Raw genomic sequence first — 25,003 nt, 5'->3', positions numbered from 1 at the left:
TTTTTTAATGTATTTACAACTTTGTCGCTTACATAAACTTATGTAAGTTTCTATCTTATTAATATGACAGTAAAGATTATAGTTTATTACAAACCAAGTATATAAAAAGAACCGCACATATGTTCGCTCTTATAGTCTAAGTATAATTTTTACATGTTCGTCACTTCTCGTCACTCCTCAGTTAGCTGACAACGTAAGAGGCCGCAACTTAATTTAAGATTGCTGTAAAGCACGAGAGAAACTGTAAGAACTTTTCTTTTTCTTCTACAGAAAAGGTACAACAAAACTTTGTCTCCGAGTTATATGAGATAATATTGCGCCAATATTAGTTACTGCATCACTCTGTAGTTTTTTGGATATTCCGCATTCTATATTTTGTAAGTAAATATGTGTGTATATTTTATATAAAGTTTTCAAATCGTTTGTTTGTTTTCTACTCTCAGTTATGGGTCGCANTTTTGAATGCAATGGTTGCGCGTTGTTTGTGATATTTTTTTAATTGTTTCTCAAATATTTCGATGAAACTGAAAGTGTCAAACATACAATTATGAATTATTTGTTAATTGGTGTGACGTTTATTATCACTGTGATCACACTCATGATTTTTTGTTAAACATAGATTGGTTTCAACAATTTTTTGAAGAAAAAGAAACCGTGGCGAAAAATTTTGCTGATCACAGGTGTAATACTCTTTAAACGTTTTTTGTTACTTTCTATCTGCAAATTAGGGTCGTTTTTGTCGCACTGTATCTTTCTCTATGTTGAAGGTATAGAAAGAATAATTTAACTGTGAAAGTGAATAAAATTGGATTTTAAAAACTAACAGAGGCTACAAATCTTACATTAGTGGCAGCTGTGCAGGATAGAAGTGCAAACAGTGTAGTTCGAATTCCAAGGAAGATAAGAGGTTTTCTAGTTAAGTGGAAAAACTGAAAAATGACCGCACTACTAATTCTGCTTATTTTGACTGTTTTGTTTTTTGGTTTAAAGTTGCGACAATCACGACAAAACTATCCACCAGGTAAATAAAAGTTTTTATCTTAGACAATATAGTTTTGTGTTTCTAAGTTAAACAAAGAGTGCGCAAGTTGCAAGTCAATCATTGGATTCATGACTCATAGACTTTTGTTGTAAGTTCAACAAGATTCATTCGTCGCATTTGTAAGCATTTCACACTGTTCACGATTCGCAGATTGTCACTCGTGATTTGTACACTTGTTTGAAATGTTTCTAATTAAATACATAAAAAATAATTGCACATATTATATTGTTATATTAGTATAAGAGAAAAAAAATCATTTGCAAACAAATAAAATTTTACAATATTTTTCGTTTTATATCACGACGATGTTAATAGAAGATTTGATAAAATACTAAATATTCAATTTTACAAAAGATTGAAGACACGATAGTTTGTGACAAAAAATGTTGAACTTTTAGGTCCTTTTCCTTGGCCATTGATTGGAAATGTGTTNTATGTGCGCAAACTTACCAAAGAACTCGGTGCGCAATATCTTGCTTTTGATTATCTCAGCAAGAAATACAAAAGTAAAATTTTAAATTTGCAATTGGGTGCTAATGTAGTGGTTATCAATGATTCGAAGCTTGTGCATATTTTGCAAAAAGACGAGTTTAATGCTCGCCCGTGGACCAAACTGATGAATCTGCGAAATATGGGAATGAAAAAAGGTAGGGAATTTGAGTTGTATATTTAATTGCGTATTCCGATGTGTATTTCAGTCAGGATAGAAAGATAACTTTTTGACGGCGCCTTGCTTCAAATTTGATCAAAAATCAACTTTTCGCTACGATTAAATGTTCTCATGCTTTCACTAGAAGTTTGATTACATTGTTGTCTTATAATGTTATTGCTAATTTTGCTTATTCCTTGTCTTCAAAGGTCTTGTGATGAACGACGGTTCCGAGCACAAATATTTGAGGGTGTGGTCATTACGCACAATGAGAAACATCGGATACGGCAAACGCACAATGGCAGATTTTCTTCTGAACGAACTTCAGATCATCTTAGACAAATTGAAAAAGGAAAATGTACGGTATATGAAACCTGTAATCGCAACTTCAACACTCAACACGCTCTTTTTGTTGATCGCGGGGAAACATTTTTTGGACAGCGATAAGAGATTGCAGTCAATTTTGCATCTGATCGAATGTCGCGCGATAGTGTTCGACGTTACCGGAGGAATAGTTTCGTCGTTTCCCTGGTTACGTTACATCGCACCCAATATGACAGGATACAACATTTTATTGGAATTGAATAAACAGCTCAAGGATCTTTTAATGGTTCGTAATATCTTTTTATTTAAAGACAATTTTTTGACAACGCTTTTGAAAATAAAATTTAAAGTGTACAAAAGATCATTCACGTTCACTTGACAGTTTCGTTTGTCTTATTTTTACATCTAATTTATTATTAGTTTTGTAAATGTTAGCGCTTGTCTTATAGTTGTCACAACATTTACACTGTCTTGCTATTATTGATTGTGTAGGACGTTATTACTAAACACAAAGAGCGATATCAGAACAGAAGCGAGACGGACTTTATTGATTGGTTCTTTCGCGAGATGTCGGAGCACGACAAGAATGAACACTCTGTGTTCGAGGGTAGGAATGGTTTTGTATTCTAAAATTACCATAAAGTTACAAAGTAAGATCAATTTTGAGCAAAAATAATTAAAAGTTATATTTGTACACGTTTAGTACGTATGTCCAAACAAAACGTTGCGATTTCTTACAAGAGTTTTATTTGCAAAATAATTATTACATTAATTGTTCTTGTAAGTTTTTGCATTTTTTGTCAATACGTTACATTGTTATGTGTGTCACACAATATACGCGGCGTTGCTTTGAATTGATAACAAATTGTACCGAGAAGATAACATACAAAAAATGTTAATTTCTGAAGTTAACACAAAATTAACACGTGCAAAGATTAAAAAAATAATAACATATCGGTATTATAACCAAGAAATATAGAAGACCTTACGAGCCGTTCCCAGGATGTTGAGCGGAAACTGTACGTGTATATAGGTATATACACATGTAACGAGTTCAACTTGAAGTTTTTACAAATAGTTTTTGAATTGAAATCTCAATTCTTAAATTAATACAGGATGTTGGATTTGCATCTCACATATGAGAGACCCCGGATATTCCCTTAAGTAATTTTAAAATATTGCGAATAAAACTCCTCGGCTAGGAGTCGAATATGGAATCTTCGGCTCTCTGTGCCATCTCGGTATTATGTTAATTTTACATTAAAGTAATAATCAAAACGTCGGGACACCAAAAAAATTCTACATTTTGACACACAATTTTTTACTGTGTATGTTGTTTAAGGCATTCTTTAGCACTTCTTGTTGTCAAGATGTTCTAGTTACATAAAAGATAATCAAAGCTTTTTTTTATCTCTCGGATAGTACGCGCGGTCGAGGAAATTAACGCTTCCATCGGCAATTCGGAGTGTGCTAATGAAAGCACCGTCGAACGAAAAAATGTTTCTTTCGCGATTGTTTTTTCAAAATCACGAAATGGTCGATATTTTTACGTACGTATTTTTTCAGATAACACTTTGCTTATCATCTTGGTGGACTTTTTTATCGCCGGAGCTAGCACGACGACGCCGGTTTTAGAGTTCCTGTTTTTAGAAATGGCCAATCACCAGGATGCACAGCGCAAACTGCACGAGGAAATCGATCGAGTGATCGGTCCCGACAGATTTCCCGATATGACCGACAGAAATAAAATGAATTTTACCGAGGCTGTGATAAACGAGTGCATTAGAAAATGGATAATTTTTCCGGTGATACCTCGAGAAACGGTGGAGGATACAATAATCGAGGGCTACAAAATACCGCGAGGTACCACAGTATTGTTTAACATGGCGTCTTTAAATCACGACGCGACGTTATTTCCCGATCCGATGTCGTTCAAGCCCGAACGGTTTTTGAAGGACGGTATATTTCAAGTAAATGAAAACTTAATGTTATTTGGAAAAGGCAAGTAAATCACTACATTCGTAGTACAATAATTTACGTTGTTCAAAATTAAACTTTGCGACATCGAAATAAAACTCCGTACTTTGTATCTTCGAGGTTTGTTTCTTAAAAATGTATTTCTTATGTTGTTTATTCAGGAAAACGACGATGTCCTGGAGAAATACTCGTCAGATCGGCGCTGTTTTTCTTTTTTGTTGGCGTGATGCAAAAGTATCAGGTTCTTCCGCCGAACAATGAAGATTCTATTAAAATAGAAGTAAACATAGGATTGACAGTTCATCCGAAGCCGTATGAACTGCTAATCGTTCCACGATGACTTCGTTTATAGTAACCGAGTAAATGTATATTATAAAAGTTATTGTTCTAAACANTCTTAGCATGGCGAATTTTTGAGTGATAAGTGTTTTGTAGATATTTGAAGTAGAAAAATAAAAATAAATAAGGCAAACAATCCAATGGTTTGGAGCCGAATATATCGCATCTATTGTTGTTTCTTTTTTGCGTTGCCGATTGGTTGATTGGTTGAACGAGTCGAATCGAATCGATAAGATCGAGAGAGTAAATAATGAAAAGCGATTTAAAGGCAGGTCGTCGTATATGTAGAGAAAATTAAAAACGGAACTAAAGTTGCGTGACAGGAAAGAGTAGACAAAACAACACGTGAAAATATATAACATGACTGTAATTTATATTATATATACCATTCAATAATACATATTATACATATTATTTATTATATATTTATAATATTATACTTTATATTGTATTATATGTAGTATATACATACTACAGTAATGTAACTGACCTCCGCCGCGCGACCTTTGCGAAGTCACTGACCTCGTATATATTTCATGAGCATGGAATACATGTGTTTCAGTTTTGATGTCGAAAAGTTGAGGAAACCTTCAAGACAAGGTGATAAGAAAAGCGCTATGCAACTTGTCTATCTGATGGAATCTCAATCCGCATCGATACAAACTTTCCGGAAAAAACCTTTGTCCTTGCAAGCTTTAGGATTTCGGACTAGGGCAATAGTTACTTTAAATCCGATGTATTACAAAGTTTTACCGCGTTTGTCTGATAAGCAATTTGTTCGTCAATATTATTTTATTTCTTTTTTATTGTTTTTACAACTATGTCGCTTACATAAACTTATGTAAGTTTTTTTCTTAGTAATATGACAGTAAAGATTATAGTTTATTATTGACCAAGTATATAAAAAGAACCGCACATATGTTCGCTCTTATAGTCTAAGTATAATTTTTACATGTTCGTCACTTCTCGTCACTTCTCAGTTAGCTGACAACGTAAGAGGCCGCAACCTAATTTAAGATTACTGTAAAGCACGAGAGAAACTGTAAGAACTTTTTCTTTTTCTTCTACANAAAAGGTACAACAAAACTTTGTCACCGAGTTATATGAGATAAAATTGCGCCAATATTAGTTACTGCATCATTCTGTAGTTTTTTGGATATTCCGCATTCTATATTTTGTAAGTACATATGTGTGTATATTTTATATAAAGATTTAAATTGTTTGTTTTTTTTCTACTTTCAGTTATGGGTCGCATTTTTGAATGCAATGGTTTCGCGCTGTTTGTGATATTTTTTTAATTGTTTCTTAAATAGTTCGATGAAACTGAAAGTGTCAAACATACAATTATGAATTATTTGTTAATTGGTGTGACGTTTATTCTCATTGTGATCACATTCGTGATTTTCTGTTAAACATAGATTGTTTTCAACACTTTTTTGAAAAAAAAGAAACCGTAGCAAAAAATTTTGCTCATCACAGATGTAATACTCTTTAAACGTTTTTTGTTACTTTCTATCTGCAAACCAGGGTCGTTTTTGTCACACTGTATCTTTCTCTATGTTGCAGGTATAGAAAGAATATTATAACTGTGTAAGTGAATAAAATTTTTTTTAAAAACTAACAGAGATTACAAATCTTACATTGGTGGCAGCTGTGCGGGATAGAAGTGCAAATAGTGAAGTCCGAATTTTAAGAAATTTACTAGTTTTACTAGTTGATTGGAAAACTGAAATATGAGCGCACTACTAATTCTGCTTATCTTGACTGTTTTGTTTGTTGGTCTAAAGTTGCGACAGTCACGACGAAACTGTCCACCAGGTAATTAAAAATTTTTATCTTAGACAATATAGTTTTGGTTTTTTAAGTTAAACTAAGGTTGCGCAATTTGCAATTCAATCATTTGATACATGACTCATAGACTTTTGTTGTAAAGTCATCAAGATTTATTCGTCGCATTTGTAAGTTTTTCACACTGTTCACGATTTGCGGATTGTCACTCATGATTTGTACACTTGTTTGAAATGTTCTTAAATAGATACATAAAAAATAAATGCAAATATTATATTGTTATATTAGTGTAATAGAAAAAAAAATCATTTGCAAACAAATAAAATTTTACAATCTCGCGTTGTATATTACGACGATTTTAATAGATTGGTTGGTAAAATAATAAATATTTAATTTTACAAAAGAATGAAGACACGATAGTTTGTGACAAAAAATGTTGAACTTTCAGGTCCTTTTCCTTGGCCACTGATTGGAAATGTGTTGTATGTGCGCAAACTGATCAAAGAACTCGGTGCGCATTATCTTGCTTTTGAATATCTTAGCAAGAAATACAAGAGTAATGTAATAGGTTTGCAATTGGGTACTAATGTAGTTGTTATCAATGATTCGAAGCTTGTGCATCTTTTGCAAAAAGACGAGTTTAATGCACGCCCGTGGAACACAGTGATCAATGTGCGAAACCCGGGAATAAAAAGAGGTAGCGAATTTGAGTTGTATATTTAATTTTGTATTCTGTGTATTTTAATCCGGATAGAAAGAACGTCGTTTTGACGTCGCCTTGCTTCAGATTTGATCAAAAACCAACTTTACGCTACAATTAAATGTTCTCATGCTTTTACTAAAAGTTATATTACATAGTTTTCTTATAATTGTATTGCTAATATTGTTAAATCCTTGTTTTCAAAGGTCTCTTTACGAATTTCGGTTCCGAGCACAAAGAATTGCGCGCGTGGTCATTACGCACAATGAGAAACATCGGATACGGCAAACGCACGATGGTAGATTTTCTTCTGAACGAACTTCAGATCATTTTAGAGAAATTGGAAAAAGGAAATGTACGATATATGAAACCTGTAATCGCACTTGCCACACTCAACACGCTCTGGTTGTTTATCGGTGGAAAACATTGTTTTGTTAGCGACGAGAGAGTGCAGTCAATTTTGCATTTGATGGAATGTCGCGCGAAAGTGTTCGACGTGGTCAAAGGATTAGTGTCATCAGTACCTTTGTTACGTTACATCGCACCCAATACGACAAGATACAACATTTTATTGGACTTGAATTTGAAGGAACAGGTCACGGATGTTGTAATGGTTCGTAATTTCTTTTTAAGTAGAAACACACGTATTTGCCGAAGCTTTTGACAGAAAAACTTAAAATGGAAAAAAGATCATTCACGTTCACTTGTCAGTTCCGTTTGTCTTGTTTGTCTTGTTACATTTAATTTAGTATATTTTTTTAATTTCGGCTTGTCTTTTACTCGTCACAACACTTACATTGTCTTGCTTATTGGTTGTTTAGGATTTTATTAAGATACACAAAGAGCGATATCAGAAGGGGAGCGAGACGGACTTTATAGATTGGTTTCTTCGCGAGATGTCGGAGCACGGGGACAAGAATGAACAATCTGTGTTCGAGGGTATGAATAGTTTTGTATTCTAAAATTACCATAAAGTTCCAAATCAAGATCAATTTCGAGCAAAAATAATTAAAAGTTATATTTGTACACGTTTAGTACGTATGTCCAAACAAAACGTTGCGATTTCTTACAAGAGCCTTTTTTGCAAAAAAATTATTACATTAATTGTTCTTGTAATTTTTTGCATTTTTTGGCAATACGTTATGTTGTTATGTCACACAATATACGCAACGTTGCTTTGAATTGAAAACAAATTGCACCGAGAAGATGACTAGTTTGTTTTACGCACTCGTCGACCCTTCTTGTGAGAAGATGTTCTAGTTACATAAAAGATACTCGAAGGTTCTTTTTATCTCTCGCGGATATTACGCGTGAGCGAGGAAATTAACGCTTCCATCGGCAAATCGGAGTGTGCTATTGAAAGCACCGTCGAGAGAAAGTGTTTCCTACGCGATTGTTCTTTCAAAATTACGAAATGGTCGATATTCTTACGTACGTATTTTTTCAGATAACAATTTGCGTATCATTTTGGTGGACTTTTTTATTGCCGGAACTAGCACGACGACGCCGGTTTTAGAGTTCTTATTTTTAGAAATGGCCAATCACCAGGATGCACAGCGCAAACTGCACGAGGAAATCGATCGAGTGATCGGTCCCGACAGATTTCTTGATATGACCGACAGGAGTAAAATGAATTATACCGAGGCTGTGATAAACGAGTGCATTAGGAAATGGATAATTTTTCCGGTGATACCTCGAGTAACGGTCGAGGATACAATAATCGAGGGCTACAAAATACCGCGAGGTACCACAGTATTGTTTAACATGGCGTCTTTAAATCACGACGCGACGCTATTTCTCGATCCGATGTCGTTCAAGCCCGAAAGATTTTTGAAGGACGGTATTTTTGAAGTAAATGAAAACTTATTGTTATTTGGAAAAGGCAAGTAAATCACTACATTCGTAGTACAATAATTTACGTTGTTGCGAAATTAAACGTTGCGAAATCGAAATAAAACTTCGTACTCTGTATATATATCTTGAAGGTTTGTTCCTTAAAAATGTATTTCTTATGTTGTTTATTCAGGGAAACGACGATGTCCTGGAGAAATACTCGCCAGATCGGCGCTGTTTTTCTTTTTTGTTGGCGTGATGCAAAAGTATCGGGTTCTTCCGCCGAACAATGAAGATTCTATTAAAATAGAAGTAAACATAGGAGTAGCGGTCGATCCGAAGCCTTATGAACTGCTAATCGTTCCACGATGACTTCGTTCATAGTAACCGAGTAACTGTATATTATAAAAGTTATTGTTCTAAACAGTCTTAACATGTTGAATTTTTGAGTGAAAAGTTTTTTGTAGACTAGTTTTTTGTAGGTTAAATAAAAAAATAAAAATAACTAATGCAAATATGATGATTGTACGTTTCAAATAAAGTGTAGCATTTCTTTTAATTTTTCTATTATTACAATGTCTATTATGTTATTTTATATTTTTTATCTTTTTTCAGTACTTTTTTTAGCATTTTTTTTAATGTTAAAATACTTTGTCTTGAAATACTTTGTCACTAATCTTTATTTTGTCATAATATATTTATTATTTTACATATATTGTACATTATATGTATTATATATATATGTTATTGTATTATATATATATATATATACATTACGTATATATTATGTATATATATATTATCTATATTTGTTGCTTTCTACTTTAAAAAAACGAATAACTATCAACGAAAACTTCTATAAGTAATTTTCAATTCTTCTTGTTAGTTTGAGATAAAACGGTTTCGGCGACAAGGTGAAGCCGTCAGAGCAGTTCGGGTTCGGTTTGTCGTGAAAGGGTGAGATTTCCATGTCGAAGTAGTGCACAGTATAAGTAAACAGCAAGAACAACGACGAGCGTGCTAGCTGTTCTCCCAGGCAGCGTCTTTTACCTGAAACGCACGTAATAACAGCTCGTATTGTTCTTATAGTTACAATGGCGCGAGTCGAGTATGACGCGCGAGACGTAAGATTCACGCGGTGTAGACAAACAAACGCATAAAGCGTACAATGTATATGTGTTGCAACGCCTGACATCTTACCTAAACCGAAAGGTAAGGCGCAACTGTTTCGACGAAATTTGCCTTCTTCGTCGAGAAATCGTTTCGGACGGAATTTGTCTGGTTCTTCCCAGTACTGCGTGTCATTGTGAACACTGTGAAAGTCGAAGAGAACAATTGTGTCCTGCGAAAATACGAGATTTCGTCGTGAAATGGGATATATACATATATAGAATCGGTAAATTGTTTGTGTTTGCAAGAAGTTTCGAAATTCTTACCTCGGGTATTCGATATCCGTTCAGGAAGACGTCTTTTTCGGCTCTGTGAGGAATGCCGAGCGGCGCCAAGATCAGATATCTCTGCACCTGGATTGTTTATTTATGTATCGAGTACAATGTGTTTCAAATTGCCATGTATGTGTTACATGTTTCTATTAATAATGACTTAATTTGTCTAGTAATATATATATTAATATGTTTATCAACTCTAATCTCGTAAACGCGTTTTTAGGTAGTGTTTCTTAGATACGTATTCCGCACTCTAAACAGTTATGTTTGATGCGAATTTTTTTATTGGTTAAAACGTTGCAAAAACTGTGTAAAAATGTACAAGACTTTATTCAACATTTTATATTAAAGAAATAACATTAGTTTTGACACAAGGTTTTTAATTTTAGTAATGCTTTTACTAAATATTTTATTAAATAGTTAATAAAATTGTCTCATTTTCAAGAATTGCTCGGGATTTACAGGATTAGGGTTACTATGTCTCACCTCAGCTAAGAAGGCTTGCGTTAGTGGCAAGAACGGTAGATCGTCTTCGTTGGGAGCTCTGTGTTTGCCAACAACGTTGTCTAATTCCTCTTGTATCACTTTCAACCACTCAGGGTTTAACGAGAGAAAGAGAAACGTCGTTGCCAACGTGTCGGTGGTTGTATTCGAACCGGCCATGAAGAGATCGAGGCACAATATTAATAAATTTTCACCTGTGATATAATAGTTACATGTGTCTTGCAAACAGTAAACAATTTTTTGATATTATTTTCGAGAATTATCACTTACGATCGAAAATTGTATTCTCAGTTTTGTCGTTCTTCGAGATCTCCGATAGAAACGCGTCTATCAGATCGCGCGGCTTATCTTGTAGTGAAGTGCTCTCGTGCATCTTGATTTCCTCGTCGATAAAGCGCCACAGATTGTCCAGAATTTTTAGTAACTTGTTGTAACCCGATAATTCCGGAATAATAAAACGCAAAAACGGCATCTGCGACATCACTCCTCCCATTGTGTCCATTAATCTGTTACGGTATATTAGAAATAAAAAAGTATTTATATAGTGCAGATAACATTTTGAAAATATTTCTTAGACAATGTGATGTTTTCGAACGTAGCAAAGTATTGTTTTTTATAAATGTTTACTTGAAAGCGTCCTGTACATGCATGAGAGCTTGTTTCAGTTTTTCGTCGTCGTAAGTGAATCTGTGACCGGCGATCATGATCCACAAAGAATTGAGCACGGCGATATCAAATACTCTGTGCATGGGTATCACGTCGATCGCGCTCATTCGTTCCAGATGTTTAACGAGACTTTTGGCCTCGAAGGCTAAACGATCTTTCATAACGACTGAATTATTACCGAATAATCGCCAATGTTTTAAAGTAAATTTGCGGCATTCCGACCATGTATTTCCCTCGGTGAACAATATGCCTGCACAGATAGAGATTTCGATATGTCCGAACAGAGATAGAGTTTAAATGTGTGCGAAAAATTTGATTTGCTACGTCGCGTCGTCGTTATGTACTTATATATGTTACATAAACGATTTACAGCGATTTACGCAATTTTAAAATTGGCAAAAAATCAGATACGCGCGTTAAGAACAAATTAAATTCTCGATTAAACTTAAAATAAATTTTAAGATTTGTTTTAATGTGGGTGACAACATGAGATACAACTTACCCTTTCTTTTTCCAAACGATCGTAATCTGAAGAAAAATCCGTCCGGTCGACTGTTGAGTTCCTCGTGCAGAAGACCGTTTTTTACCCAATCGTACGTTGAAATTACGACGACTCTTTGATTTCCAAGCTTCAGTCCAAGTATCGGCCCGTACGTGTGTGTTAATTTCTGCATGGCTATGTACACGTATCCGTGTTTCAAATGCAACCACTTGAACGTCATAAAACATCCCACCAACGGTAGCCATCGTGGACCTGTGTGTAAGTTTTTTTTTTTTTTTTTTATATTTAATGCGCGCGTCTCGTGAAATCACACGATTTAATCTAACGCATTAGAGATCTAATTTTTGCGAAATTGATTGCGAATCAGTAATCTCTTCGATTAAACAAGTCCGCAGAAAAAATACACGCGCGCACCAAGTTACGCTCAATCACTCGATACGTTTTTAAAAAAGTGTTACATCAGTATCGCGAGTTTAAATATTATTAAATATTTGTTTCGTGCACCTACCAGGTGGATAATCTTTCGGTTTGCGGCAACTGTAGAAACACAAAGCTACGAAAACCACAAGACAAGTTATCACGCACAACATTTTCGGTCTTTACTTCACCTTATTCCTCTCACAGTATTTATATTCTCGCGGTCTGTACGTGTATTGGTGTGCACACGTATACGCGATAACAAAAACAGCCAAGCATGTCTCTTTCCTTCGATATTATCACGGTGTGACTTATAACCTTATTCAAAAATATCTTTTCGAGTTCCTTCGAAAACTTGTCGGATGGTCGAAGAGAACACGAGATTTCTAAACACGATCGAAATTTTTTTGAAAGAGAAACGTTTAACAGAAGTGTCAGTTGTTTTTGATAACAAATATTTGTGAATGACACGTAAATGTTGCGTTTGTGAAGAGATTTTCAAGAGATCTACTCGTACGCAATATAAAAACCGTTTTTCTTCTCGGCATTTCTTAGAAATATAAGAAATTACAATCGTTTAAAATCGTCGAAAAACAATCGTTTAAAATCGTTTAAAATCGTCGAAAAACAATCGTTTCGTAACAGCCGAAAATCGTGCACATCCGCGCTTCGCGTAACCGCTTCTCGAGATTCGCGTATTCTCAAAACAAAGTCGCGCTCGTTCGCATCTCGCTATCTGCGTCTGTTCTTCTTTCTTCCGGCTGTAATTTCAAATTGTTTTCTTAAAACTTTTAACCGAAAAAAAAAAATATTGCTGTTTTTTTATCGAAGATTTGGAGACCGTGTTAGATCGTATCAGGAAGTAGCTGATCTAATAAGAATCGTGCGGTCCTTATTTCTACTGACACACACACGGAAGAAGTGCAAATTCGAACATGCAATTTTCACGCTATGCACCTTGAGTAATGCTAATACCGATAATTTTCTAACTTTCAAGCTCTATAACTCGAGAAGTACTTAATGAAAAAATATTCTATTATAATGTTTTGGAAAGCTATTTAAATAAGCTATAAGAAATATGCAATAAAAAAAGAGGATCTAATTAAAAAATTCAACTTAATCTTCATATAACCTTGCAGACTCCACCCAAGATCAACCTCTTATCATCAGGAAGTACATTTTTTTAAGTCCTACAACTTTGCTTACATATTTTTTGCTAAAGTTAATAGTTTTTGAGATTTTTAGCGTTTTTGGATTTTTTGAGAGAGAACTTTGTATATTAAATAATATATACTATTTAGAAAATCAGTAATTCGTAATTTGATCCGGAAAAAATGGATTAAATCTAAAGTAGATTTGAGTAAGTGCAAAAAAAGAAAGTAAATCTAATGGTAAATAAAAGTGTAAATTTTTACACACAAATCTACTCTCTTATAATCTATTTAAATTTATTTTAAATTTATTTAAATCTAATTTGGATCTAAGTAGATCTATTTTACTATTTTTTATCTTGTTATAGATTTAAATCAGATCTTCTTAGATTTAATCCATTTTTTTCTCGGAAAGATAAAAATTCTCAGGTTTAGTATATTTATGAAACGACGCAAATAGTAATTATCATATTCGACTCTCGAAAATTTTCCATTATATTGTGAACATGAATGACTACTGTTACGCAGATTTGTCGCTACTTACAAATCGTCAAATTTGCATAAGAATGTTTTATATATTTGAACGCAGAAACGCGTAGAAAAGAAAGTTCTTCTAGGTCAAATAAATGATGCGCGTTAAACTAACTGTTTAACGCGCAAGACGAACCCGCTGTTTTGTCACCTGTTGGAATTGTTCGAAAGAAAATAAAATCGAAAAACGTCTTGAAGTAGAAAAATGTTCTCGCACGCAACGAAGTTTCTAGAAATTGTCTGTATAAAAAGAAAATAATAGATCAGATCGCACGTGCGTTATCTTCTTATGAAATTAACGCGCGCGCACAGAGAGATTTATCAAACGAAAGTAAATACACGGAATAAAAGTGAAAACGTTTCCTGTAAAGTCGTATCGTTATATTAGAAAAAAAAAAAAAAAAAAAAAAACAAACAAACATATGATCAAACATGATTTCTCCGATACTTTTTTTTTTTTCGTCCAATAGCATAGCGATCGGAGAAAAATCCACTCTTCCGTGGTTGGCGCCAGTGAAATCTTGATAGTCATCGTCGTCAATCGAGTAAAGTCCACATCGTGCAATATTGTGCGACCTACCGAAACAGACAGCACAGTGGCATGGATTAATTTATGTCGTTGTGTGGGTGCATGGACACTTTCTCCACGGTCGAGGTCCTTCCCACTACGTGCTGCCGCGCGCGCGAGATCGCCTACCATAACAGATTCTCACTTTCTCCAATTTCGCAGGTATACGTGCGCGTATTCGAGTTGCATCATCTTTCCGCCGTAAGTTCAAAACGCGACAATTTACTTCAAAATCGTACAACCATTTGTACGTTCTAGTTTCGAAAGATCTTTCTTTTTTTTTTGAAAGATCTTTTTTTTTTAAAGAGAAAACACTTTTTGCGAGTGTGAATAACACAAAACGAGAGATTCGAGTGTTACGTATTCTTCTCCATAGAACTATTCAAATATTTATTACGCAAAAATAATAGTAAAATAGTGTTTCAAAAACTTCAAATTAATTAAATTATTTCGCAATTTATACACTGAAAAAAAAACATCAACAATGTGTCATTTTGTACAATACTTTTTTAATGGCATAATTTTACACAAAGAGACACAAGTTGATTAATTATTTTCGCTCGCATTTATTTCATTTTTAAAAACAACAGGCAGCTTCATAGATTTAAAAAAATTCAAATAAGAAAATTTATAAATAATTTTAATGTATATTTAATATATATATGTTTTAATATATATATTTTTTAAATTACGTGAAGGGTAAAATAAACGCTAGTCAAAATTTAACAAAATATGTATAAACTTTATTTAACAGTATTAGTTAACAGTTGAGGGAACAACAACACGTGTATAAAAAAAACAAAGAACAGAGGAGAAATACATGTTATGATGTGTCAGGATAATAATGGCACCCTGACAAACAGGGAGCGCGTCAGTCGAACAACATCGAGTAACTTAACTTTTACACGATCTATCTTAAGCTTCTAAATACGTAATATATACAACCATTTATGTTACAATACTCTTTCGGAGACGTTTGTACACAAGCATTGGGATTACAGTGCGATTATTTTGCGTGGAGATTTATCTTCATCAGCGGCTGGGAAATGCGAAATTGATGTGACCTCCGTTTTGATTGGACAGTGGCGGCGGTACCAGATCCTGCGTGATTGTTGGCAAACTTGCCTGGAAGGACTTGCCCGATGGGACTTTGTTAGTCTTTATTTGAGGTTGTGATACCTGTTGTTGTTGTTGTTGTTGTTGTTGTTGTTGTTGTTGTTGTTGTTGTTGATGTTGTTGGTGTTGTGGTTCGGTTTGTTTCTTCTGTCGAGAAGCTTCCGAGCTATAAGGCACAATTTGCGTGTTCTGAGCCTGAGAGTCCTTGCGGTCCCAGCCGTGATGGTGGTGATGGTCTTCGCTGGGGAACCACTCGGATATCCACACCGGCTTCCAAATCTTCTTCCACGCTGGCACCCAGATCTCCTTCCAATCAGGTACCCAGATTTGCTTCCACGCTTCTTTCCAGGCGAGCTTCTTGTCAGGAATCCACTCGAGTTTCTTATCGGGTCTCCAAATCTGCTTCCAAGCTTCCTTCCACTCCAGCTTTTTGTCCGGTATCCAGATCTGCTTCTTAGCTGGTTTCCAGATCTGTTTCCATTCTTCTTTCCAGGCCAGCTTTTTGTCTTCTATCCAGATTTGTTTCTTTGCTGGCTTCCAGACCTGCTTCCAAGCTTCCTTCCATTCGAGCTTTTTGTCCGGTATCCAGATCTGTTTCTTTGCGGGTTTCCAATATTTTTTCCATACCGGTTTCCAAATTAGTTTTTTCTTCCAGAGATCGTGACTGGTGTATTGCCATCCGTGATGATCTGTACCATGATAATGCTCACCTGGTATACCGATCTTCACCCATTCGGGAATCCAGAGTTGCTTCCAAGCGGGTATTTGAATTTCCTTCCACGCTGGTACTTGAATCTCTTTCCAAACCGGCTTCCAGATCTTTTTCCACGCCGGCACTTGAATCTCTTTCCAAGCTGGCACTTTGATCGGTTGCCAAATCGGCTTCCAAACCTTCTTCCAGGCTGGTACTTGTATCTCTTTCCACGCCGGCACTTGAATCTCTTTCCACACGGGCTTCCATATCTTCTTCCAGGCAGGCACTTGAATTTCTTTCCATACCGCTTTTTGAGTCGGCACCCAAATTGGCTTCCAGATTTTCTTCCACGCGGGTTTCCAGATCTGCTTCTTCGCCGGTTTCCAAATTTTCTTCCAACCTGGCTTCCAGACTAATTTCTTCTTCCAGTAACCTTCGTCGTGATGATGATCATGGTGTGCGTCAATGCCTCCGCCGATATCACCGCCTCCACCAATATCACCTCCGTGACCACTGATGTCGCCTCCACCCAGATGATGACCACCAATGTCACCGCCGCCTAGGTGACCTCCGATGTCGCCACCTCCAAAGTGGCCGCCGATGTCACCACCACCGCCGAAATGACCGCCGACGTCACCACCACCGCCGAAATGACCGCCGACGTCACCTCCGCCGAAATGACCGCCAGCGTCACCTCCGCCGAAATGACCGCCTACATCACCTCCACCGAAGTGACCACCGGCATCACCTCCGCCAAAGTGACCGCCAATATCACCACCGCCGAAATGACCACCGCCAGCGTCACCACCTCCATAACCACCACCGTAATCGCCGCCACCGGAGTCACCTCCCCATCGTTTTTGCGCTTCTGTACCGTATCTGTACAAAATAAGATTCGCAATAAAATCAATTAAACAAAATACAAATATTTAATATAAAATTGTTATTTTATTATCACACACACAATCGTTATATTTTATATTCAATATTTAAAATTGTTATTTTATTTTGCAACACATGTGCAACACTATTTGATAACACTATTTATCAAAATATGTTTGAAACAAACGATTATTTTTTCACGACTGAAATAAACAAATCGTCATACGTACGGAATTTGCCGTTGAGTTTGCTGCTTCAATTTCGTTTGATCCACGGCTTTGCTCGCCACGAGAGCGGCTTGCAGTAGCAACACTAGTGCAGCCTGAAAAATAATGCAATTATATGATTGACAAAGAGTTTTAAAGAACAAAACGTAGTAAAAATAATTGCTTTTATCTTCTTTTTCTTTTTCTTTTTCGGTTGCCACACAAATATCGCGCTCATCCGGTGTGAAAGACAAAGTTTCTTCGTAAAAAAAAAAAAAAAAAAAAAAAAAAATGCGCGATTGTCTCGTTAGTGAATGAATTTCAACGCACTTCTTCCCAAAGAATCGTCCCGTTTACGACTGACTGAAAAACCGAGCGGAAACTTTTATTACCGCAACGCGCGCAAATAATAGCAATTTTGATTACAGCGCGAACTCTTAAACGCGCGATGCTCTAAATGAGCGGAGCAACAACAACAACAACAACAACAAAAAATGATATGAAAAAAACTGACCGCGCATCCCGGGCGAATCCTCATATTTCTCGCAATGCCGCCCGTCGGGCTCGGGCCGCGTACTCTTACTTCCTGGGCGCAGGAAAACGTAGCTTACTTCGTCCAATGACTGGAACGCCGTAGTTATATAGGCGCGTATCCTCCCCAAAGGCAATCATCGAGTAAGAGCAGGAGTTCTTTCGCGGTGAAGAAACCGACGGCGGCGGTGGTGGAGTCGGGTAATGGAGGTGGTCCATTCGTAAGTAGTGGAAAACGGGCGCGATTTGTCTGGACGATGGGTAGCGGACCAGAACGGCGGATTTAGGCCTCGGGCTCCTCGCGGATATTCTCCTCCTTCCTCTTCTCTTCTTCTTTTTTTCTCCCCCTTCCCTCTCCTCCCACTTCCGACGTGCAAATGGGCCTTGTGTGTGCCCCGGCCGGGGCGAGTCGTCGTTTTCGCGTCCCGTTCGGTGAAAGTGATCGAGAACACGATCCGGTCGAGCGAGTACGCGGTTATTTGCGCGCGTTGTTTCAACGGTGAAGTTCAAGATTGGAAGGTTATGTGACAAGGTTATGCCTCGCGATTTAATTTATGCCGATTATCTGGAGAAAGAATGAGACCGATGATTACGACAGAATAACATACATGTGTAACAATGGAAAAGTTTCTCAGTTTCCTAGACCTCTGGTCGCTTCCTTCGTAAATTCGAAGCGTCTTCAATTTAAAAACATAATATTTTTTGTTTTAATTTTAATAATATGTATATATATATATGTATGTACACATATAAAAGTAGCCTACAATCTATATTTAACGATTATTGGATTGTGGTGAAATTGAATGTATTTTTTTTTTTCACTTCGAGAAAAGAGCACAATCGCCGCTATTAAGATTATCCGGGAGCGATTCCGCTGAAGGAATTGCGAACAATCTTGAAATCTTCGTTTAATTGCCGTTTTACGCGAAGTTTACGACCACTCGATTTTCCTCCCAACGACGATCTGCTTGGCCCTCATGTGAGAGAAAGCGCGAGTAGTTTCCCGTATACGAGCGCGTGCAAGCGCATTTTCTGCTTTTTATTGCAAAGACAATAACGCGCAAGAGCGGAAAAGACTCGAGATCTTAACGATATCCATTTGGGGAGAGATTTCGCGTTGCGAACGATATATAATGCGAAAACGCCTCTGCGAGACGCACTACTCTCGTTCGCGGGGAAAATGTATCGAAAGTGATATCAGGAAGCTCTCTTGAAAGCGACACGCGAAAAACCTGGCGTCCGAGCGAACGGTTAACGATCCGGTGTTAAATCGCGTCAAGTACGCATATCCGTTTAACACGTCACATGCCACGAACGAGATAGAACCGCGGATGAAAGTGAATTCTCTCATTGGCGCCGTCGCTAGAGAGTCGTGACATTTTGCGCGCATGAAACCCGGGGATACACATTCTCGTCATTCCGGTTCGTAAATCGCTCACGGTTCGCTCCGGAATTGGCTGTTCCAGATTTTAGTTGTTCAGACACACGAAAGCGATACGAACGAAAGCCAAGTCAAGAGGATATTCAACTTTGCGCGCTTCGTATAGATAGGATATCCGTTTCCGCGGCTCGGATATACGCGCGATTTCTTTTTACTCGCAAATCAACGCGGTGTTATTGTGTAATCAGAAACGTGTTACAGAAACGAAAAGAGTATCTCAGAAATAAAAGACGGGGAATATCGAAGAAACGTTTGCGACGAAGAATAAAATAGTTTCGCGCTTGAAACACACATAAAATATCCGATTTATTATTTCCGCGCGTTTTAATTTCTTTTCTCTTGCTTTTATCGTGTTTAGAATTTCAGGAATTATTAAGGAGAAATCTCTGAAACGGAGATGCTAGAGCCACATATTATGTTACCGCATATAAATGAGCATATATATGGTAATAATAAAACTTCATTTGTTTTGCATAAGCAATAAAAAAAAAAAAAAAAAAAAAAAAGATTTTCTTCGCGGCTTGTCCGCCGTGTAACCCAAATATCGTTTCTTTCGAGAGAGAACTCCAATATCTCCGGATGTCTCGGGGGGTCAAAGCACTTAGAAAGCAAAAAAAAAATAAAAAATTCCGTATATACATATCGGGCGAATATGTCGAACAGGTCGAGTCTAAACGCGAATTTCTACCGCTTCAAATTCTTTCTATTTATGTAGTCGCGCCTTATTTAAACGTTTCCACAATGTAACTCACGGCGAAACTAGCGATTATATATCGACGTTTGAAGAGATAAGTTTCTAGTTTCTGAAATAAATTGAAAAGAGTCGCCGTACAGTCGCGTCGTTAACAATCACGAAACAATCGCGCCGCGCGTTCGAAACAATATACGTCTCATCATGCAATATAATTATAATGCAATAATTATTGCATTTTCTTGTTTAAATGTTCGCTCGCTTGTGCGATCGTTTTTTCTTTCGTTGCTAATTTTGTTTTTTTTTTTTTTGTTTTTTTTTTCGTGCTTATCGCGACATTTGAACGATTTTCACCGTACTCTCTTCTGTGATTTCTTTTGCGGTGAACGACTTTTCTGGTTTAATTAACCTGATTTTTACTACACTAACACACACACACACACACACGCGCGCGCGCGCATATACAGCACACAAAACAAGACCTTTAATATTTCACATAATTAGGCTTTCTTTTATTCCAGGTACTTTTTCATTTTTTTTTTTTTTTTTTTGTTGTTTACGGAAGTATACTTTTCCTTTGCAATTATGCGCATTTTATCGGCCTACGCAGATCGAATGTCTACAAGGAGAATATAAAGAAAGCCTACGAAAGAAAGTTAATTTATTTATATTGTCATTGTGATTCGACAGATATATATTACGAGAATTTTTAATTTTTTTTTTTTTTAAGAAGCGAAAAGAGTGACATCACACTATGAAATGTCAAACACTTACGAAAAGAAACAAAATTGTTTTTTTTTTTTTTTTTTTTTTTTTTTTTTTTTTTATTTGGTCTGTGCGGCACACAATGAGGGGCGGAGGAGGAGAGGTGGAAGGAGGGCAGAAGCTATACGTGCGCTATTTCACGAGTGAAAAGGTTGTTGTTGCGACGAAACACCGCGAATGACGTCGAGCATCCTTAATGTCGTCGCGTTCTGCGTAGCGCTGACTATAAAACAGCTTCTATTATGTAATATCATTTGTTCGGTCTTTACTCATTATTCTCATTAAGATGTCAAGCGCGATTCTCCGCCGATCACATATCAAAGAGTTGCAAGAGTACCTGTATTAATTTGAAAGAGGTGAGAAAGAGAGAGAGAGAGCGCGCTCTCTGTTTTAATTTAATATAATGATTTTTTTCACGCTACGCGTCCGCATTTGTTTCGGCCATTTAAGCAAATTGTTTTACGCACGGGTGTGTACACCTAAAACCCGTCGTAAAAAGTCACGCAACCGAATAATTTTACGCTTTACGCTGTGGTGATTCCTCCTTTCATAATCGGAAATATACGTTATTAAAGTCAAAAAGAACGAAAATAATTTTTCCTGTTTGCGTTCCAGTCTTCGAGATAGATTTTTTTTTTTCACCTCAACTTTTTGCTTCATTAATTTGATAAGTAAACGACGTAACTGTCGTTATTTTTCGATTTTTTACGACGCATTTTCCGCGATTGCACTGTTTTAGTTAGTCAGTCTTCAAATAAGCGAAATTTCTTTTATTATCTCAATCTCTACAAAGTGACGACCATGTCTAAAACAAACGAGGCACTTTACAATACAAATTTCGGCTCTTACATCATATGCGGAGAGTCTCGGAGCCATTTAACGCTTTCACCAAACTCTCCTGCTCGCCCACGTCGAAAACGATCGGATGTACGATTTATTTATAGTTGTAGCGAATCCGATTAGATTTGCATATGCAAATTTATTTCTGGTACAATTGCACTGACATCGATAAAAAAAAATATCGAATATAGTGTCTGTTGTTATTTTTGTAAACTGTTTTTTTTTTTTTTTTTTTAGCTGCTATCTGTGCCGAAGTGTTTTACTCAAACATTGCGACCTCATTTCGCGACAAAATCGCGTACTTCTCGAAAATGTTAACTAATATAGTTTTACATATGCGATATTGCGAAAGAAAGGAATTTCCAACGCGGTGAGTTTTTTTTAAGGAAGAAATAAATAACCATCTTCGAGTCGTCGTGTCAAGTGTCATGATGGGAAAGTAGCCAGATTATAATCGAAATACGTACACTCGCTTTACGCGCAATAAATAATGACTTCGGAGAACGATCGCCGCACGAGACCGGATAGAAGTGTACGATCTAACGGTTCCCGCAAAGACAGGAGTGCATTAGAGTTCTGTTAAACGCGTTGCGCGCGGTCGCCACAGCTATTACATGAACTCATCGCGTTGCGAAATTTGCGACAAATCTTAATTTGAATGCTTATGAACCTGAAGACGATAGAAATCAGCAAACAATACGTTTTTTGTTTTGCCGTGTGTCTGTTTTGTATAATATTTTGACATTTGAGAAAACGCGGAGAGTCTATCTCGTTTGGCATGCGAGTCAGAGTTTAAAGACGGAATTCGAGTGTCGCACCTGTCACACGCGCGTGAGAGACTTTTGCGGCCCTGCAATACAGAGAGAAACGTGTTGCAAGAGCAGGTTTTCGACCCGCAAACGACCTTCTCCGCAGTACTTAACGGATGAGTAGAGAGTTATGGGTGCATCGTTCGCGCGCGATGCATTCGAGACGAGCATTATCCGAAAGTGAAATTTCGTCTTGACTCTGTGATCAGCGATGTGCTTTATCTAGGTGAAATCTGTGCACACGATCGCTTCACCGGCCCATGAAGCGTCGTCTCTTTATTACGCTTGTTGTTCTAATGCAAATAGAAGAGTACAAATAAATAAAACATCGAGATATAAATATGAAGTAGATTAAATTTGAGATGTTTTTGATATGCAGAAAGTTATTATGCTATGACTTATTTTGTTTTAGTTTTTATTTGAATTTAAAACAAAAAATAAGATCAGAATTTGTTTAACATTTTTCTCGTTTATTAAATATTAAAAGTTACTAATTTTATTTCTTATCTTAATACTATATTTTATTGTGTGTCGAATGTTGTATCGTTTAACAATAAAGTTTTATCATTCTTTTGCTGAAAGAATTGTTTTATTTGTACAAACAATTTTATTAATTTAAGTAAAAACGATAAATGATATTTTCTCGATAATAAAACAAATATAATTTCATTGTGTATATTTCTATTTCTTGCGCTCGTGCGAATAGATGTGCGAATAGATGTGCGAATCAACAAACCTTACAGCTATGTTGCTAGATGGCAGCATAATGATGTTTAAAAATAATAATACTACATATTGTTTCTGATAAAGTAAGATAATATATTTTTTCTTTAAACAACAAAAGAACAATTCTTTTCTCAAGGAAAAAGAGAGAAAGAGAATAAGAGAAATAGATACTATTATTTTATATAAAACATCGTATATATATTTATGATAAATAAAAAGCCCAAAAACTTTGTAAATAAAAAGTGTTAATTTCTGACAAGTTATTTAATAAATATTTGTTGTAAAGTTTACGATTCCATTTACAAACAACGTGTAAGAAAAATGTTTTCGATTTTCATGATACACATTATTGTATATTGCGCACTAGCGGTATTATAACGATATTACGAATGAGTAGTATGCGAGTAATGATTGCTTACGACATTAATCATTCAACATGTAATTTCACCTAGATAACGCTTCGCTGATTTGATTCAAACGAATTTCACTTTCGAAATGAGATCAAAGACATTTTGCGAACAGGCACGTTTTGTAATTGCACAAAAAGGCGTCTGATATTCCGTATAGTTTACAAATAGAATTCATGTTATATGCAATGTCAAATAATTATAATATTTTACATATATTACTTATGTAAATTATATTTCAAGCACCAGAAAATCAAAATCATAAACGTTAATGTGTGTGTGGTATATTTAATTTTCTTAGATAATTAACTGTAAGCAATTTGCAATTAAAAAGAAAACGTATCGCGAGTTTTTATGTTTATTGATTTAAACGAAGAAAAAATAAGACTTTTGAAAATTTAAACTAACATTAAATTGGTCAATAAGAGCCAATGCTGGATGTGCAAAATGAATATATAAATATATATATATATATATGTATATATATTAAAATATAAATATATTTATATATTTGTGTTTTTCAGTGTACATTAAAAAAAAAAAAAATATATATATATATATATATATATATAAATTTATATATATATATATAAAATATAAATATATATATATATATATATACATATATATATATATTTGTTTTGCACGAACATTTAGCGTTGGCTTTTATATTAACCAGTTTAATGTTTACTGATTCAAATTACGTAAAACTTCCTCAGAACTTCTGTCGCAAAACACATTTATGTAACTATTTCTGACAAACTGTTGCTTCATGAGTAGCTAAGAATTTTGATTACGCGATTGTTACTTTTAGCATAAATTTACGCGATTCTTGAGCTCTCTTCCTTAGTGCTGATTTATGACACTCTGTTATTCTCTGGCATGACAAGCGTCGCTCAACCAGTTGGACATTCCGAACATTTTATTCGACAGTTAATTATCCGTTTTATCGAATAGCACTGTCTCAGTCACGTAATTTAAATATTTTTTCAAGTCTGATTTAAATACAGTAGAAAAATAATTGCCTCGCCTCGAAAAAAGACAACTAACCAAGCTGTGCGATCTGTCGCACGTAGTGCGATAGAATATATAATATATGATATGTATAAATCTGCTATGTTTCCAGACCGGCATGCGAGTTCACTTTCACTCTTCGAGCGGAGATCCTGTGTGAACTCCGTTAAACGGAGCTTTTCCCGAAGCTCCGTTAAACTCGCCGTCATTATATGCTAATGAAGCCCGGCTTACGAGAAAATTTGCTCGAGGCTTTTGCTCGCTCGACAACTGCGGGCGAAAGGCTCGAAAGCGATTTTACGCCCCTCCGACACACACGGAAGGAAGAGAGACCGCCGGAACGTTTGTAATTAAGGTCGATGTAATGAGGAAGGTAAGATCACCGGAGGAACCGTGTGCATCTTCACGACCGATTTCGACATTGTCTCTCTGGCGTGTACAAGAA

General features: G+C 36.0%; 4 protein-coding genes across 11 annotated transcripts; 2 read left to right on the top strand and 2 right to left on the bottom strand.

Annotated features, from left to right (window-relative positions):
* The first annotated feature begins 62 nt into the window (after positions 1–62).
* On the top strand, positions 63–4,458 carry LOC109859945 (probable cytochrome P450 305a1). Of its 7 annotated transcripts, none has more exons than XM_020438728.1 (9): positions 63–193; positions 271–377; positions 620–767; positions 848–1,021; positions 1,441–1,689; positions 1,901–2,301; positions 2,508–2,622; positions 3,582–4,016; positions 4,154–4,458. In XM_020438728.1, the coding sequence occupies exons 4-9, from the start codon at positions 937–939 to the stop codon at positions 4,330–4,332; spliced, it is 1,464 nt and encodes a 487-aa protein (XP_020294317.1). In that variant the 5' UTR covers positions 63–193; positions 271–377; positions 620–767; positions 848–936; the 3' UTR covers positions 4,333–4,458. The 7 variants fall into 7 exon arrangements, with proteins under 7 accessions (XP_020294317.1, XP_020294332.1, XP_020294308.1 ...); XM_020438743.1 differs by having other exon boundaries at positions 64–193; positions 620–680; positions 827–1,021; XM_020438719.1 differs by having other exon boundaries at positions 64–193; positions 620–680; positions 768–1,021.
* An 834-nt stretch (positions 4,459–5,292) lies between these two features.
* Positions 5,293–9,096, top strand: LOC109859936 (probable cytochrome P450 305a1). 2 transcript variants are annotated; one of them, XM_020438691.1, is made up of 7 exons: positions 5,293–5,508; positions 5,898–6,149; positions 6,568–6,816; positions 7,026–7,432; positions 7,641–7,758; positions 8,351–8,701; positions 8,846–9,096. In XM_020438691.1, the coding sequence occupies exons 2-7, from the start codon at positions 6,065–6,067 to the stop codon at positions 9,022–9,024; spliced, it is 1,389 nt and encodes a 462-aa protein (XP_020294280.1). In that variant the 5' UTR covers positions 5,293–5,508; positions 5,898–6,064; the 3' UTR covers positions 9,025–9,096. The 2 variants fall into 2 exon arrangements, with proteins under 2 accessions (XP_020294280.1, XP_020294271.1); XM_020438682.1 differs by having other exon boundaries at positions 8,267–8,701.
* A 374-nt stretch (positions 9,097–9,470) lies between these two features.
* On the bottom strand, positions 9,471–12,359 carry LOC109859696 (methyl farnesoate epoxidase-like). Its single transcript, XM_020438209.1, has 8 exons — positions 12,278–12,359; positions 11,770–12,021; positions 11,229–11,517; positions 10,872–11,107; positions 10,584–10,795; positions 10,089–10,175; positions 9,853–9,994; positions 9,471–9,702 (listed from the first exon to the last, which is right to left on the bottom strand). Exons 1-8 carry the CDS (start codon positions 12,357–12,359, stop codon positions 9,509–9,511), a joined length of 1,494 nt encoding a protein of 497 aa, XP_020293798.1. The 3' UTR covers positions 9,471–9,508.
* Positions 12,360–15,157: 2,798 nt separating this feature from the next.
* Positions 15,158–17,956, bottom strand: LOC109859444. The gene is made up of 3 exons (XM_020437729.1): positions 17,849–17,956; positions 17,359–17,450; positions 15,158–17,125 (listed from the first exon to the last, which is right to left on the bottom strand). The coding sequence occupies exons 1-3, from the start codon at positions 17,870–17,872 to the stop codon at positions 15,469–15,471; spliced, it is 1,773 nt and encodes a 590-aa protein (XP_020293318.1). The 5' UTR covers positions 17,873–17,956; the 3' UTR covers positions 15,158–15,468.
* Positions 17,957–25,003: the final 7,047 nt, after the last annotated feature.

The sequence above is a fragment of the Pseudomyrmex gracilis genome, unplaced genomic scaffold (assembly GCF_002006095.1).
Source record: "Pseudomyrmex gracilis isolate BER0280 unplaced genomic scaffold, ASM200609v1 scaffold_7, whole genome shotgun sequence".
In the NCBI taxonomy this organism is placed as follows: domain Eukaryota; kingdom Metazoa; phylum Arthropoda; class Insecta; order Hymenoptera; family Formicidae; genus Pseudomyrmex; species Pseudomyrmex gracilis.
Note: the sequence above shows the minus strand (reverse complement) of the source record. Positions and strands in the feature narration are given on the sequence as shown.